This window comes from Theropithecus gelada, chromosome 5, assembly GCF_003255815.1.
Source record: "Theropithecus gelada isolate Dixy chromosome 5, Tgel_1.0, whole genome shotgun sequence".
Classification (NCBI taxonomy): domain Eukaryota; kingdom Metazoa; phylum Chordata; class Mammalia; order Primates; family Cercopithecidae; genus Theropithecus; species Theropithecus gelada.
In genome coordinates, this window is record NC_037672.1 from 7,037,955 (window position 1) to 7,055,545 (window position 17,591).

The 17,591-nt window shown below is 48.2% G+C and overlaps 1 protein-coding gene across 5 annotated transcripts in view; it reads left to right on the plus strand.

Annotated features, from left to right (window-relative positions):
• CRMP1 (collapsin response mediator protein 1) overlaps positions 1-11,798 on the plus strand; it is a 71,235-nt gene extending 59,437 nt beyond the window's left edge. For all 5 annotated transcript variants that reach the window (XM_025384743.1, XM_025384745.1, XM_025384744.1 and 2 more), the window contains exons 12-14: positions 3,862-4,041; positions 6,895-7,060; positions 10,733-11,798. In XM_025384743.1, coding sequence (XP_025240528.1) covers positions 3,862-4,041; positions 6,895-7,060; positions 10,733-10,824 — 438 coding nt within the window. In that variant the 3' untranslated portion in view covers positions 10,825-11,798. The remainder of the gene's footprint in view (positions 1-3,861; positions 4,042-6,894; positions 7,061-10,732) is intronic.
• Positions 11,799-17,591: the final 5,793 nt, after the last annotated feature.

Consider the following 17,591-nt stretch of genomic DNA (forward strand, 5'->3'; position numbering starts at 1 on the left):
TTTTTCTTTTTTTTTTTTTTTTTTTTTTGAGACGGAGTCTCGCTCTGTCGCCCAGGCTGGAGTGCAGTGGCCGGATCTCAGCTCACTGCAAGCTCCGCCTCCCGGGTTCACGCCATTCTCCTGCCTCAGCCTCCCGCGTAGCTGGGACTACAGGCGCCCGCCACCTCGCCCGGCTAGTTTTTTGTATTTTTTTAGTAGAGACGGGGTTTCACCGTGTCAGCCAGGATGGTCTCGATCTCCTGACCTCGTGATCCGCCCGTCTCGGCCTCCCAAAGTGCTGGGATTACAGGCTTGAGCCACCGCGCCCGGCCAAGAGGTTCTTTAATCATGGTGTTTTGTGTTGTTTAAATTTTTACATTGTTTGTATATTACCTTTAAGAAAAGAAGGAATTGACATTTAACATTTGGTGGTGTTGTGAAATGCAGGGTGTGGCATTTGTGATGTGACCGGGGCCTCCTCACATCTCGCAGCTTGAGACTGTCACCACAGCATAGCATGTTCCTCACCCAAGCGTAGGGACAGCAGCCCAGATCCCCAAGGGCTGGCCAGTTTCAGCTGGGAGATGGGTGACTGGTTCCTTGCACCACCTCTCCGTATTCACAATTCACGTTTCCCTCGGCACAGTTATGAATCACTCCATAGTGGAGCCCCTTTAGGGTGAGGGAGAATTAGGTTAGCAAATGCTGACGCTGGAAATGCACTGTCTGCCTGGGTCCTGCGAGGCCGGCACAGTGTCAACAGCTGTGTGTAGGAGACGTGGTTGCCTGGAACCCCCAAGAATGCACCTAAAAATCATCAAACACCATCAGATTACAAACCAATATAAAGAATTGATAGTTTTTCTGTGGAAGAATCAAAAAATCACTTTGGAAAATAGAATGGAAATCAAAATCCTATAATAGCAATAAACACTAAAGACTTGGTCTGGCATAGTGGTTCATGCCTGTAAACCCAGCACTTTGGGAGGCTCAGGTGGGGGAACTTGAGGCTAGGAGTTTGAAACCAAACTGGGTGACATAATGAGACCCTGCCTGTACAAAAAAAATTAAAAAAATTAAGCAGGCATGGTGGTGCATGCCTGTAGTCCTAGCTACTTGGGAGGCTGAGGCAGGAGGATTGCTTGAGCCCAGGACTTGGAGGCTGTGGTGAGCCATGATTGTGCCACTGCACTGCGGAGTGAGACCCTGTCTCAAAACAAACAAACAAACCAAAAAAATAAAAAACTAAAGACTTACATAAATTCAAGGGCCTTTACACTGAGAAGATTCAATATAGTGAACATATCAGTTCTTTCTAATCTAATCTATAAATTTGATGTGATCCCATCAGAAAATTTAATTATTTAGCTAGGAAAGCAGAGTTCCCAGATGGGAAATGTGAGAGTAGCTGAAATAGTTCTGAAAAAAGGGAAGACTGGGCCGGGGGTGTCAGTCATCCTAGTTATTAAAACATGTCATAAAGCTGCAATAAACCAAACAGTTTGGCATGAGTACAAGAAAAGAGAGCCAAGGAATAGACTGACTGCCTATGAGAATTTGGCTTACAATAAAGGAGACAATTAGAATTGGGAAATGATAGTTACTCATCCAAATGTGTTAGAACACCTGGCCCATGACGCTTTACATCTCTCTGCCCTGCTATTTACTACCAAAGAAATCAGACCATGGATCAAAGATTAAGATAAAATTAAACTATGAAAGGATTAGAATAAAACACACATTTTTTTAAAAAATGATAATTTTGAAGGGGAAAGGATCTTGCTAAGCAAGACACAAAACTTAGAAATAGTAAAGGAAAAGAATGGTCCGTTTGACCATTGACTACATAAAAAATATACAAAATACTCTGTGTGGCAAAAACAATTACTTCATATGAGTTCCAGACACAGAGGACCAGGGAGGGAGGAAATATTTGCAACACACATAACAAAGGATAAATTCTTTAACATTGAGTGTGTACTTTTAGAAATCAGTAAGAGTGGCAAGACCCTGAGAAGTAGAACAATGTGCAAAATGGAGTGACACAGTAAGAAATATAGAAACGGCATGTATTGATTTAAAAAGAGACCCAGTCTCAGTCACAAATGCAAATAACAACCTAGAGATAGTATTTTTCACCTGTGCCAGCAACTGAGATCAGGAGTTTAATATACAAAGATACTGTTTACCAAAGGCTGTCAGGTAGGCTCACAGAGTTTTGTTGGAAATGGAAACTAGTGGTGTCTTTTTTTGGAGGGCAACTCTATCAAAGGCGAAAATCCATTTACTCTTTGGCCCCAGACTCCACATCTCGAAACATACTCATGTGTGCAGATTGTGGATGCAAAGTCTGTTTCAGCATTATTTTTAGCAAAGGCATGGCAATGACCCAACTGTTTATCCTTGGGAACTGGGCATATAAATGGTAGTACATCTTCCTGATGAAATACGGTATAGCAACGTAAAAGTGTTTTGTATGTGTGCTGATATGGAACAATTGCTGAGGTAAGGAAAAACCAAGGTGAGAAATGTCTGTGTAGAGATGTGTATGTCAGACAATTATTCATGCCTTGGACATACCTAGAGATACAGAAGAAACTCTTCAAGGCATATGTCTCATACTCAAGTAGAAGACAGATTTACCTTTCTATCAAATATCTTTTTTACTATTTGATTTTTTTTTCAACCATATATGTGACCTACTTTTAAAATAATAAATAAAAGCAGTTGGCTGGTGACAGTTGACACACAAGTTCAAGTATTCACTTGAAGAGTGATGGAAGGAACATATGGGTTTTGTTTTTTGTTGTTGTTGTTTTCTGGAAGCAGAGTCTCACTCTATCCCCCAGGCTGGAGTGCAGTGGCGTGATCTTGGTTCACTACCTCCGCCTCCCAGGTTCAAGCAGTTCTCATGCCTCAGCTTCCTGAGTAGCTAGGATTAGAGGCATGAGCCACTGTGCATGGTCAAATGTATGTTTTAAAGGAAATGTTATTTTGTCTTTCAAATTAGCAGAGAAAGAAAAAAATGGCATTATCCAATGCTGGAGGGCGCTAACATGAAATGTTCCCTTATTTTTTTTTTTTTTTTGAGACGGAGTCTTGCTCTGTCGCCCAGGCTGGAGTGCAGTGGCCAGATCTTGGCTCACTACAAGCTCTGCCTCCCGGGTTCACGCCATTCTCCTGCCTCAGCCTCCCGAGTAGCTGGGACTACAGGCACCCACCACCTCGCCCGGCTAGTTTTTTGTATTTTTAGTAGAGACAGGGTTTCACCGTGTTAGCCAGGATGGTCTCGATCTCCTGACCTCGTGATCTGCCCGTCTCGGCCTCCCAAAGTGCTGGGATTACAGGCTTGAGCCACCGCACTCGGCCAAAATGTTCCCTTATTGCTGATACAGTGTCAGTTAGTTTCATCCCTTGGGAAAATAATTTGCCCATAGGGAACACATGCTTTAAAACAGCTCATATTATTTCACCCAGTCATTTGATTTTAGAAACCTATCCTAGAGAAAAAAAATATTTTATTTAAAGAGACATTTTAAATAAAACAAAGAACATTGTATTTATTTTTATGTCCAGTATAGTCAAAGCAGCCACACTGCATAACCCCAGGGGGACCCCCTTCCTGTTCGTGATGCCCCAGAACAATATTGATTTGATTACAGGAAGCTACCAGCAGCCTACATGCCCAACAGTGAGCTGTTGGTTACATATATTGTGGACCATACAGTGGAATATTAGACAGTCAATAAAAGGTGTTTTTAGAGAGAAAAAAAAAAACATTGGAACACGCTTATGATATGATGTTAGGCAAAATCGCTGTTATGAACAGCTCGGTTGGAGCAGAGCAAACCCTGGGAAGTAACGCTGAGGCTGTTGGTGCAGGCAGTGGAGTACAACATCTTCGAGGGCATGGAGTGCCACGGCTCGCCACTAGTGGTCATCAGCCAGGGCAAGATCGTCTTTGAAGATGGAAACATCAACGTTAACAAGGGCATGGGCCGCTTCATTCCGCGGAAGCCATTCCCGGAGCACCTCTACCAGCGCGTCAAAATCAGGAATAAGGTCAGTGTGTCTGCAGGGGAGCGGGCCCACCCGTGGGACCAGAGCCGACAGTGTCTCTTGGGGAATTGAGATCTGACATGTGCAGAGTTAATAATGTCATCACTCTGGGAACCTCCCTTTCCTTGTCTGTTAAGTGGGTTGAGACGCTGGCCTGGGCTCCTGTCTGAGGACAGGAGTGAGCATCAAATGAGGACACGCAAGTTCCAGGGCTTTGTAAACTGTAGAGGGGTGTGCACCCTTGAGGGTGGGTGGATCATAGGAGGGATGCTTACCAAGTTGCTCTGGGCGCTGTCCTGCGTCATCTTAAGCAATCCTGCCCACCCACTGGAGGTGCTGTGATCCTTCTTTTGCAACCCAGAGCCAGGAAGGACTTAGCCAGAGTCACAGCCCAGAAACCCTCAGGTGTGGCCCTTTGGAGGAAGGCGTTATCCCTGGCGTCTTGGAGGCAGGGCTCCCTTCAGATCTGCCCTTTCTTCCCGTCCTTCCTCCCTTGATTTCTGCCCTGTCGTTCCTTATTTTCCTTGAACAACCTTAGCGCTGACCTCAGGACATCTATCAAAGGGAAGGAGCTGTCTCTATTCCTAACTTCAGAGCAACTCAGAGGAGGGAATTTTCTTACAGCTGAGATAGACTCCCACCCGTAGCCAACATCTTCCCTAGCCAGGCCCTCCCATCCCCATGGCACCTGTTTTCCCCATGAGACAGCTGATGTTTGCCAGAAAGGCCAGCTTAATGTGTGTGTGTGTGCGCGCACGTGTGCATGTATGTGTGCATTATGTGTGCATGTGTGTATGCAGGCATATGGGGATGTGTGTGCATGTGTTGGAGTGTGTGTGCGCGTGTGTATATGCAAGCATGTGGGGGGCTGTGTGTGTGTGGGCATGTGTGTACATGTGTGTGTGGGCATGTGTGTACGTGTATGTGTACGTGTGTGGTCCTGCTCTTTGTGTGCTTCATAAGTGGCACCAATTGAGATAGAAAAGTCCAGAGGCCTTCCTGCATTCCCAGGCTCCAGCCCCAACTGCGAGGCTCTGTGTCTGGTTTTGGTCCCTCCCCAGCTTCCATAAGGTGTAGCACCCAAGTCAAAGACACCAGATTGCACAGATGCTTCGCACCGGATGGGGAAACAAGGGATGGGGCAGAAACAAGCCAGATCCGGGACAAGTCCAGGCACAGGCGGCAGGCCACTTGAGGACAGGGGGACTCCTGGAAATCCCTGGCTGGGACACCCACCGAAGAGGCAGAAACAGCCCTTGGCTGGCTTCATTTCCTTCTTGGTCTGAATCTGAGGCCTGCGGTTAACCGTCCGCTTCCGTGAGAGCAGATATGTGACCCCAAATGCCAAGACAGCAGTTTGCAGGAGCAGTAGGACCAGGGGTCCCATCGCACAGGGATTCCTTCACGCCTGCAGGAGCTAGGCCAGGTGAGGGAGAGATCTGCACCAGAGCCTGCCTCTGGCCACCTGAGCTTCAGGGAGTGATGAAGGGCCTCACCCAGGAAGCAATGCAAAAGCCACAGAGAAAAGCGGACAGGATACAATGAGGCCCAGGGAGTCAGGGAGCAGGGCTCCAGGGACAGAGGGGAGGGCCGTCAACGTGATAGGTAGGTGGTGGGTCTTTGAACTTAGTGCTAAAATTGAGGCTTCCTCCTATGGAGAGGCAGGAGCCCAGAGTTGGGGATCAGTGTGCTGTCACCTGCTATGGAGAAGGAGGGAGCCGGGGCTGGGGTCAGGACACTGTCACCTGCTGTAGAGGGTGAAGCCCCGTGTTGGGGTACGGCGCTGCCACTGACCCATGCTGGGACCCTGGGCAGGTCCCTGAACACATGCTGTTCTCCAGTGCGTGGAGCAGGTGCCCTCCCAACCTTGGCCACCCTTGAGGTCATCTGGGCTGCTATCAGCAGTTCCTAGCAGGCTGACAGCCTCCTGCCTGGAAGCCCTGCTGCTTTCATGGTCTCCGCCCCCATAGCCCTTTCCCAGTGGGGCTGGGGCTGTGGCTCTGTTGTCCTCCTTCCCCATCGTCCTGCAGGCTGGTGCGGAGGTGTGCTCCCCACAGCGTCCCCAGCCCTGCCCCCCACAGACCTGGCCCACTCCTTGTCCCTCTGTACTGAGTTTTCTCCCTCCCTGTCTCACCTCCCCACTTCTTCCCCCTTTCTGGAACCATCTTCCAACAAACTACCTGCCCCCCGAATCTTTGCCTTGCCATTGACTTCTGCAAGAACGTACATGAAGATGGGGCCTTTGCTGCTGCGTGTCTGGGATTCAGAGGTCCTTTCCGGGGGTGGGTAGGCGGTAGTGTCAGGGAAAGCGATTTCTTCTTGGAAGGCATTTGGGGTCCTCCTGCGTGAAGCTTTGTGTGTATGTATATGAGTGTGTATGTAAGTGTATATACGGGCGTGTATATCTGAGTGTGTATGTGTGTGGGCATGTATGCATGTGTATACATATGTGAGTGTATGCCTTTGAGTGTGAATATCTGTATATGTGTTTCAGAGTGTGTGTGCATGTTCACGTGTGTATGCTACTGTGTAGGCATATTTACTGCATGTGCATGTGTATATATGTGCATGACTGCATATATGTGAGTCCATGTGTGTGGTGTGTGCTTCTATGTATGTGTATGCATGTGGGTATGTATATGTGTATGTATGCATGCTTGTGTGTATGAATGCCTGTGTGAGTGTGGGTGCATATGTGTGATGTGCACATGTCATACGTGTGTGTGTTGTGTATGTGTGCATGCACATTCGAAGTGACCTCAGGTTTCTCTCTCACCCGCAGGGCTCTGCTTTGTCTGCCCAGAAAGGCACAGGTGCACAGTGTCGATCAATCACACTCTCCCATCCTCTGTTTAGGTTTTTGGATTGCAAGGGGTTTCCAGGGGCATGTATGACGGTCCTGTGTACGAGGTGCCAGCTACACCCAAATATGCAACTCCCGCTCCTTCAGCCAAATCTTCGCCTTCCAAACACCAGCCCCCGCCCATCAGAAACCTCCACCAGTCCAACTTCAGCTTATCAGGTAGGAATGAGTGGCGGCCCAGGCTCCCCACGTGCAGCAGTTCAGGCCAAGTCCTTCCTGCTGCTCCTGAGGAAATGGACACGCGGCCTTGGACACTAGATGAAGAAGCAGGGAAGGGAGTATGCCCTGCCCGAGCCTGTTCTCACTAGTGGGGCAGAGTGGGCTGGTATGGTCACCAAGCAGAGGGGGGTCCATGTTAGGGGGGCAACATGGTGGTACCTGACTTGGGTTTACAAAGAGTGGCACCAAAATTGTCCCAGTACTCATCCTTATACACACTGGGAACATTTTCACTCTTCCTCATGAAGGTAAACGTGAAGTGGTGGGGATGAGCAAGAGATGGGAGTAGCTGCCATTTGCAGGGCGTGTGGTCTGCGCACGTCTTTAGCCTGTTTGCCCACTGCAGTGTTGTACTTTCATAACCCGTGATCTTATTTTATCCTCACTACTCCATAGAGTGACATTATATCTATTTATTTAAAGAGGAAACTGAAGACCCAAGAAATTCAGTATCAAAATACCAGGACTTGGTGCTCAACAAATGTGTGGGAACAAAATTAGATACCTACTTGATCCCTCCTGACTTTCTTAAGGCCCTAGGGCAGTGTGTCTGCAATTTCGACAGATGGCCACATGAGGGCAGGCACGCACACGTTGAGAAAGTTAAATTGTTTTGTCCTGCAAACTCTTTGAGGCGTTGCATGGGTTCCACGCTGTGCTAGGTACTAAGCCTATGGTGATTTTTTTTCTTAGAGGACTAGATAGCAAATACTTTAGGCTTTGCAAGCTAAGAGGCAACATCTAGGATGTCAACATCTAGGATGTTATATTCAATAGCCATTTGAAAATGTACAAACTCTTCTCAGGTCATGGACTGTACAGAAACAGACGGTGGGCTGGATTTAGTCAATGGACCAGCTTGCTAACTCCTGGTCAGGAAAGGCGATATACTTAGCAAAAGAGAGAGTGGAAGGGGCAAAGAGAGAGAGAGAGGATGAAGTATCAATTTAGGTTGTGTGGTGGCAGAACCTTTCATCCATTCAGGAAGTGTCTGATTCAGTGATCAGGCAGAGGGGGCATGAATCAGGGAAGCCTCCCCATTCATCTCACTCTCCATAAGACTTTCATGGAAGAGCTTCCAGTGTTTAATATTTTTGTACAAAATGGAGCCTAAATAGAATGCTAATAGTCATGTGATGCTCAATCAGCAAAACAGGGATTGGCTTCAGTCCTGGGAAAAGCTGTCTGGTTGCCAACAAGACACACGCTCTCAAGGAGTTTGCAAACTGGACCTCTTCTCTGGAGTTATGCAATTAAACATTGCTCAATTGCAATTAAACATGGACAGAAAATCCTCCTCCCCATTGTTCTTAGAACAAGAATAACAGTGAAGTTAAAAGCCTCCTGGAAGGGCCATTCCCCACCCTTGTTCTCTCAGTTTCACTCTTAGTCCTCCTGAGGCCCACAGCACCACTGCTCTCAGCCAGCCTCATGGCAGGTTGATAGGTGACTTCATTTGGTACCAACAGCATAGATGCTTTCCAACATCAGTAACAACCTCACAGATGCCGTTTTTAAATATCTGCATATTGTTACATTATAGAGCTGTAGCATGGGTTAGTGTCTGTTTTTGTCCATTTACATTGCTATAAAGGAATACCTGAGGCTGGGTAATTAAACAAAAGAGGTTCACTTGGCTCACGGCTCTGCAGGCTGTACAAGAAGCATGGTGCCAGCATCTGCTTCTGCTGAGGGCCTCAGGCTACTTCCAGCATGGCAGAAGGCGCAGGAGAGCTGGTGTGTGCGGAGATCACATGGCAAGAGAGGAAGACAGAGGAAGAAGGCAGAGGTGCTAGGCTCTTTAACAACCAGCTCTTCTGAGAACTAACAGAGTAATGCACTCATTACTATGAGGCTGACACCAAGCCATTCATGAGTGATCTGCCCTTCATGACCCAAGCACCTCCCATTAGGCCCCACCTCCAACTTTGGGGTCAAATTTCAATACGAGGTTTCCAGCAGGTATTTTCAAAGTACAGACACGTAACCAGCAAGGTACAGATGGTTATAAGGAAAAAGGTACTAAGTGCTAGGCCTGATTCCAGGCCTTTAGGGGATTCTCGTATTGCAAGAAGACATATACTGTCTACCAGTGAAACAGTGGGAGAAAAGAAAAGTCAGTACTCTGAACCAAATTCTTAGTGGCTTACACAGACAAATCATACAATGTCAGAGTTGGAAGGGGCTCGTCTAGTCTACTGTTCTAATTGTGCTGAAAAGGAAATGAGGCCAAGGGAGTGGGGTGGTGTCTTACTCCAAATTGCCCAAATTCAAGGCACGATTAGCACTAAAACTTGAGTCTCCTTCTTGTTGCAGGTGGCAACTATGTGGGGCCAGTGTTCTGTAGCTAGTAAAAAGAATTCACCAAGACCGTTGTAGGTAAAGAAAGTCAGATTTATTAGAAAAAGTATGAAAGGGTGCAGTGGGTAGGTCAGCGAGAAAGGAGCTGACTGCAAGGAAACAAAGGCTTGCTGGAGATTGTATAGGATGGTGCTTGTGCTGTGTGCTGAAGAGGGCTTTGTGCAGTACTGATAATGCTGTGGATGCAGTGAGCTAACTTACGTTTTTCTACTAGCCAAGGGTCTGGTGATAAGTTGCGTGCAGGAAGATTGTGAGTTATTTGTGCAGGAAGGCTGTGTTCTAGACCATGAAGAAAGGCAGACTTATAGCTTCTTTGCTTTTATCTTTTTGCTTTTCCTTGGTTCCACCAGCTCAACTTCCCCTCCCTGATTAGGACTCTATACTTCCCACCTTTCAGCATTATCCATCTTTCATGATTTACTCATTTAATAGAATATTTGTTGAGCTCCAGGCACTGGGTTTGCTGCTAGAATTTTATGTCTTTATGCAAGAGAATACATACAATTAGAATGAATGATTGGTTCTGAAAGTTTAAAATTAAGAACCTCTGCACACCGCACGCCCCTCCAGATCCACCTATTGCCAACAAGGGAAGTAAATCCAGCTTGCATAGTTCACATACACGTGCACACACATATGCACATGCATATGCAAATGTGCACACACACAATATGTAAAATACCTTTGGAGTGTGGGACACTGTGCCTAAGAGCATGGGCTTTGAAAACCAACCAGTTTGGGCTTCAATCCTGGCTTCCCCACCCAACACCTGTGTCCCACAAGACACGTGGCCTGAGCCTCAAATTGCTCACCCATAAGTTGGGAGTACAAACACCCCCTTCATAGTATGATCGTGTGCCCTAAATGCAGTAACATGTTAAAGCACCAAGTGTGTGCCTGCACACAGTAGGCACTCAGTAACTGTTTGATCACCTGTCTCAGCAATGTCAGATTTTACTGGGGACTTTGACAAGAACACCACAAGGTGGTCAGGGCTGAAGGAGGGAGAGCCCAAGGACTGAGGGGCACAGAAGAGGGAGCAGTGGACTCTGCAGAGGCCAGGGAGGCTTCCCATGGCTGGTCCTGGACTGAGCCCTGAATGAAGGTCGGTCCAGTGGAGAACACCTGAAGACGGGGAGGGGTCATGGCTTCTGCTAAGGCGCGGGGCATGGCAGAGTACATGGCCTCCAGGAACAGCGTGGAGCTGATGTTAACCGATCCCATCCAGCAGCGACTGGCGCTCTCTTTCAGGTGCCCAGATAGATGACAACAATCCCAGGCGCACCGGCCACCGCATTGTGGCGCCCCCTGGTGGCCGCTCCAACATCACCAGCCTCGGTTGAACGCGGATGCGCAGAGGAGCTAGCGTGAAGGATTCTGGGAATCATGTCCATCCCTTTTCCTGTCAGTGTATTTGAAACCCACAGTTTTAGTTGGTGCTGATGGAGGGAGGGGGAAGTCGAAGGATGCTCTTTCCCTTTTCTGTTTAGGAAGAAGTGGTACTAGTGTGGTGTGTTTGCTTGGAAATTCCTTGCCCCACAGTTGTGTTCATGCTGAATCCACCTCGGAGCATGGTGTTTTCATTCCCCCTTCCTAGTGAACCACAGGTTTTAGCATTGTCTTGTTCTGTCCCTTCCACTTCTAACTCCACTGGCTCCATGATTCTCTGAGGTGGTGGTTCCTTTGCACCCTGTAGATGTTCTAGGATAGTTGATGCATGTTACTAAATTACGTATGCAAGTCTGTGAGTGCGTCTGAGGGGACATCGCCAAGGACTGACTGAGACACGATGCCGAGACCTCAAGCCCTGAGGGACAGTCCCAAACCTCTTGCAGTGAAGATGTTTACTCATTGCCCCCACCTCTGGTCCACACTAGAAAGAAGCTCGCCCCACCCCCACCCATGAGATCCGTGAATTCTCGGAATGGCAGGGGAAGCCTTGCACTAGGTTGCAAAGAAGCATCCTCCACATCCTGTGTCAGAAACCCTGGTCTCCGTGGCACTTGTAACTCACCGTGCTGTCTTCTGGTCTGTGTGTGTTCTTCAAGCCAGCTCTAGGCTTCAGGCCGAGCCAGGTTCACACTCAGAAAGAGGTCTCCCCATCCCCATTCGGGGCTGACAATGGGGGGGTGATGGCTGCCCCTGGGTGGCCTGAGTCCTGGTCCCTCCGAGGCAGTTGATGGGGCAGTCAGATTTTTAAAGTTTTGTACAAAGTTTTCCTTTGTAATCACTCCCATTTTTACTTAACAACCAACTTGTTGTGGCTCTTATTTCTGAATTCAAAGCTTGTGAAAAAATAAAATGAACTGCCCACTGACCTGACTGGGGCACTTTGATTTCAGTGGTAGTATCTGGATTGTGTACAAATACTTGGCAGTACCCCCACATGGTAACGAATGGTGGCGGCTGCTTCCTGAGGACTCACTCTTACAGACTGGTGGATGTGGGGGTGGGAGGAGAGGTTTAGTTCATGACTTCTGAAGGCTGAGTTCCTGAGACCCAAGGAGGAGAAGAGAGGGAAGACGACTGATGGGCGGGCTTCCACAAAATAGGCTCAACTCTTGCATCTATTCCACTCTGTTTGGCCTTTACTGGCTCTCTTTCTTCTTATATTGTATGGATCAGCCTCAGACTGGAAACTCCAGTCTCCTAAACTTCACATTTATTCCCTCCATTTCCATGAGCTAGAGATGCAATAAAGGAGGGGCAAAACACCAGGCAAAGTTGCTTGCTTCCATTAGCTATTAGTAATAGTGATGACAATGATGGTGGTGACAGTAATGATGGTGGTGATGGTGATAATAGTGATGACGGTGATGGTGATGATGGTGACAATAGTGGTGATGATGGTGATGATGATGGTGGTGGTGATGGTGATGAAGTTGGCGGAAATGATAAAATACATGGGTTAATATCTGTGTAGCGCTTGCTATATGCCAGGTGCTCTATGAGGTAGGGATTATTATCCCCATTGTACAAACGAGGAAACTGAGTCAGAGCGCGATCAATAACTTGTCTAGGATCACACACTTAGGAAGTGATGGGACCAGGATTTGAATCCAGGACCCAGGCACTTTGGGCCCTAGTCCAAAGCTCCTTGCTCCTAATTACTGAGCTCCAAGGACATTTGAGGCAGATGGCTTTGGATGGTCTGCTCCCATATCAACTCAGTGCTTTTCATGTGTCCTTCTCCTCCCCTACTCCTCAGCTTCGTGTGGATACCTTCGTTAAGGTTTAAAGAAGTGCTGGCTCAGGGTCAGTTATAGACTTCCTTGAAACAAGGTTAACTAACTACTGAGAAAGACCAAGAATGGATGGTAAGGATTTTTGGATGGAAAGACCAAGAATGGATGGTAAGGATTTTTGATGTTCAGCTTTGGCCCATTTGGACTAATAAAGGGAAACTTCCAGAAGAGTAAAGTTAGCAGGATGAAGTTATCCAGTCTGCTCTCTGGGCCTCATCTCCTCAGTCCTGTCAGGGTGGAAGTGGAAGCAGAAGCAGCCCTAGCACCTTCTCTAAGACAGACTCTGATGGGGTGCTTGCCTGACTCCCAGGTCATGGGAACCACTGTTCAGCCAGCATAATCTGGAGCCCATGTCGAACTTCAGGTTCCCCAGCACCTCCAAGAGGCACAGTTACAGGGGATAGGAGACCTGGTGGCTCAGATAATCCTTAGTTCTTGGCGACTAAGCTGCAACACTCCTTTTAAGGCATGTGACTTCCTTTTACCTCTTGAGATCTTGGGAGGAGGGAGAGAGTGTTTCTCAGAAAGTTTTAGAGGAAGGCTATGTATTCTCATTCATTCATCTGCATCCCAATTCTTTTAGCCATGTCACATAACATACTCACAGGCCCAGGGACTAGGATGTGGTCATCTTGGTGGCAGGGATGGCGAGGATTATTCTGCCTACCACAGTAGTCTTCTAGGTTTTTTCTATAAGTTTTATTTTTCACATTTAGGTCTATGAGCCATCTCTCAATAATCTTTATGTACAATATAAGGTAGGACTGAAGGTTCTCCATCTCCCATATCATCTCCCATTGACCCAACACCATTTATTGCGAAGACTATTCTTTCCCCCATTAAGATGCAGTGGGGCCTTTGTTGTAAGTCAGGTGATTGTATCTGTGTGGATCCTTCTGATTCAGTGGTCCAGAAGTGTGCTGCCAAATCAATGTTGAACAATGGGTGAAGGTGGATGGCGTAGAAAGCCCTTGTTTGTAGTGTTAGTTAGGTTCTGTGAACCCCACTTCTGGTACCAATTTTCTGTCTTAGTCCATTTTGCATCACTGTAACTGAATACCTGAGATGGGGTAGTTTATAAAGAAAAGGAATTTGTTTCTTACAGACTTTGAGACTGAGAAGTTCAAGGTTGGGGTGGTGGTGTGCATTTGGTGAGAGCCTTCTTGCTAGTGGGGACTCTGCAGAGTCCTAAGGCAGTGCAGGGCATCATATGGTGAGGGGGCTGAGTGTATTGGTTCAAGTCTCACTTCGTCTTCTTATAAAGCTGCTGGTCCCACTCCCATGATAACCCATTAATCCATTGACTCATTAATACACTAATCTATGAATGAATTAATCCATTCATGAAGGGAGAGCCCTCATGACCCAATCACCTCTAGCAGGGCACACCTTTCAGTACTGCCACATTGGGTATTAAGTTTCAACATAAGTCTCTCGCCGTGGCCAATTTCAACCTATCAACATGAAGTAAATGGGCTTGGAATCCAGAGCACTTAACCGTTGGCTCTGATGTCCCAGGAGGGGCTGGTTCTGGCCCCTCTGCATTTGTTGGTGTATTAGTCCGTTCTCACTCTGCTGATAAAGACATACCCAAGACTGGGTAATTTATAAAGAAAAAGAGGTTTAATGGACTCACAGTTCCACGTGGCTGGAGAGGCCTCACAATCATGGCAGAAGGCACATCTTACATGATGGCAGGCAAGAGAGATAATGAGAACCAAGTGAAAAGGGTTTCCCCTTATAAACCATCAGATCTCTTGAGACGTATTCACTACCACAAGAACAGTATGCGGGGAAACTGCCCCCATGATTCAATTATCTCCCACTAGGTCCCTCCCACTTCGTGGAATTATGGGAGCTACAATTCAAGATGAGATTTGGGTGGGGACATAGCAAAACTGTATCAGTTGGTTTGTCTATCTTTGCCTCCAGATTGCATATTGACTCTTAAAAGTGAGACAGAATGGGCAAGGTCTTTGCACATACTCTTCCCTCATCTGCATAAAGCCAAACCATTTTCAGATGTCACCAGCAGGGTCTACTATGTTCTAGCCCCCAGGGTTGGTTTGACCACCTTGATTGTAAACAGTGGACAAGAGAAGGTGCTACCCTTAGCCTGTGGCCAAATCTCTATAGACTCAACAGAGCTACTCTTCTGACAAAAGTCCGTAACCCTCCTCTGTGTTACTCTTTCCAAGGCAGAATGTGGCCTTGATGATGCCCATTGACAATGTCATTTACCTAAACGTTCATTGCAATCGAGTCCATTTATGAAGTGAAAAAGCATGAAGTTGCCTAAGCAAAAGGGGCTCTTAGCAACTTGAGGTTTCTATTTTTCTCTTAACTCAGACCTGCAGAGATTTTAGAGGAAAGGATCCTGGGGACCTGGTGCATCTGGCTTCAGAGTAAAAGCCTCTCACTGGTAGCCTGTTCCCAGGAGGAGGAAAGCTGTGGCATGGCTGTGCCAGGTGTCCAGGGTCCATCTGGGAATTTTCTGGGAGATCTATCAAACCACTCAGGCAGCCTGGTTATCCATTATGCCTGGATGTGGTCTTCAAAGCCTTTCGCTATCAGACAGGAGCCAAACACCACGTGGGTAGCCTGGGGTCCTGGCTGGTGCCAGTTTGCAATGGACAAGAGCCCCAACACGAAGCAGGAAGCCTCTGTAGCCACCGCCCTCCCCCATCCAGGCCGTTGTATTTGGAAGGAAGAATGTTGACCAGGACCTCCATGACTCTAGTTTCGTAGCAAAAAAGAACACTCCGTATCCCAGCGTTCACCTGTAGCCATGTGAGCAAATGCCTGCTGCAGGGGATTTCTCCTGGACCAGGTGTCCCTGTGACCTTCAGGCTGGAGCCTCACCCTATTCCTTCTCCTGACCTGTCCTGCCTCTGCTCAGAGCATGAAGGAGGTGTCTAAGCAGTTTCCAGAGAAAGGAGAACATGGACAGGAGCCAGTTCTCTAGGATTGCCTGGGCCCAGAGTTCTCAGGAGGTTGAAGGGTCCCTAAGCCTGAGACGGCAAGTGCCTTAGTCCAGGTCCTCTGAGACGCAGACACTGAGCCAGGATTAGATGTGGGTGAGATGTGTATTAGGGGAAATACCTGTGAGGGGAAATGAAGAGGGAGCCAGAGGAGGCAGAGTCCACAGATTGTGATGCAGCTGGGAGCCCCATGATGGAGGGAGAGAGGGAGGGGACAGAGGGAAGAAGGGAAGGGAGGGAAGGAGGGGAGACAGGGCAAGAAGGGAGGGAGGGAGGAAAGAAGGACAGAGGAGGAAAGGAAAGAAGGGAGGGAGGGGAGGGAGTGAAGAGAGGGAAGAAGGGAGGGCGGGAGGGGAGGGAGTGAAGAGAGGGAAGAAGGGAGGGAGGGAGGGAAGAGAGTGAAGAAAGGAGGGAGGGAGGCAAGACTCTGGGGCTGCACAGTTCTAAGTCTCAGCAGGTAGAGCAAGAGGTCCTGGAGCCCAGGCTGTCCTCTGGAGGAGCCCAGGCTGTCCTCTGGAGGAGCCCTGTCATGCGGACTCAGGAGGCCTCCATATCCCTGCCTCATGCAGGCACTGGGAGCACCCTGCAGCAAGTGTGACCTCCACGCTCACACAGGGAAGGATTTCCGAGCATGGCAGGAAATCCCCAGGATGTTGGTCGTTTTTGCCCCTTGCTGTTGAGGACCCAAGAGGTACATGTTCATGGCCACCACAGCCAGAACAAGGCGGATGAAGAGCTGACCTCAGACCAAGTCCGGTGGCTGGATTCCAGGCCATGCTGGAGGGCAGGAGGTGCATCAAGAAATGGACCAAGCCCATCAGCGGGAGCCCAGTGGGGAAAAAATAGATTGTCCAATCTGCTGACTCAGGATCTCTGGGATGGGGCTAAGAATGTTTTTAATGAGCCCCTGGGTAATGCTGACACACAGCCAAATCCATATGCCACGGGGAGAACTTATTCCCAGCCTCCCTCCCTCCCTCCTTCCCTTCCAATCCATACACCACAGGAGGAAAGTATATACTCAGCCTTCCTCCCTCCCTTCCTTCCAATCCATATGCCACGGGAGGAAAGGAATATTCCCAGGCCTGCCTCCCTCCCTTCCACCAGGTGACCATGAATGCCTGTTATACACCAGGTGGCATGTGGCCGGTCAATGGTGTACATTCCAGGGGGGATGTCAGGTGCAAATCAAATGATTCCTCAAAGCACCAAATTGCACACTCTGTTAAGGGCTATAGAGGAAACATTTAGGGGAGAATAGAGAATCCCCTCTCCCACTCCTCTGGTCTCCATAGAGGGAGGGGCTTCCACTGTCTGGGGGAGAGCACAGGGGACTCCTCCGGCCCCTCTCCCTCTCTCTCTTTTATTCTTCTTTGGGGAGGAGGAGAAATACCTGATTGGCCAGTCTGGAAAAGATTACTCCCAAGACAGTGCCTGCCTCTGGATCGATTCGTTCCCCCATAAATCATGTTTTACCCTCTAAACAGTCACATTTCCCCCATTTCCCGACTCCCCATGAGGAGGGGTGTGGAAGCACCTGGACCTCACTGGTTTGTGGGGCCGTCACTCTCCTGCAATTCCCCCTGCCATGCACATTACATTGGAATGCTTTTCTTTTTCCTATTGGTCTGCCTTGGTCAATTCTTTCTCAAGGAGCCTTCATAGGGTGGAGGAAAAGCTTGCCCTCTGTGCCCCACAGCTGATTCACTGTAAAGCTAATGGAACTCACACTTCTGACACCTGTGCACAGACCCCACCAAGGCCCGGGAGTGGGCTTAGCCACGGGTTCACCAACACGTTCCTTACAGCTTACAATGCCACAGTCAGATCTTTTAGCTGCAATCCTTAAGACCACTGTTCCCTTTCCCGCTGATGCCACTGCAT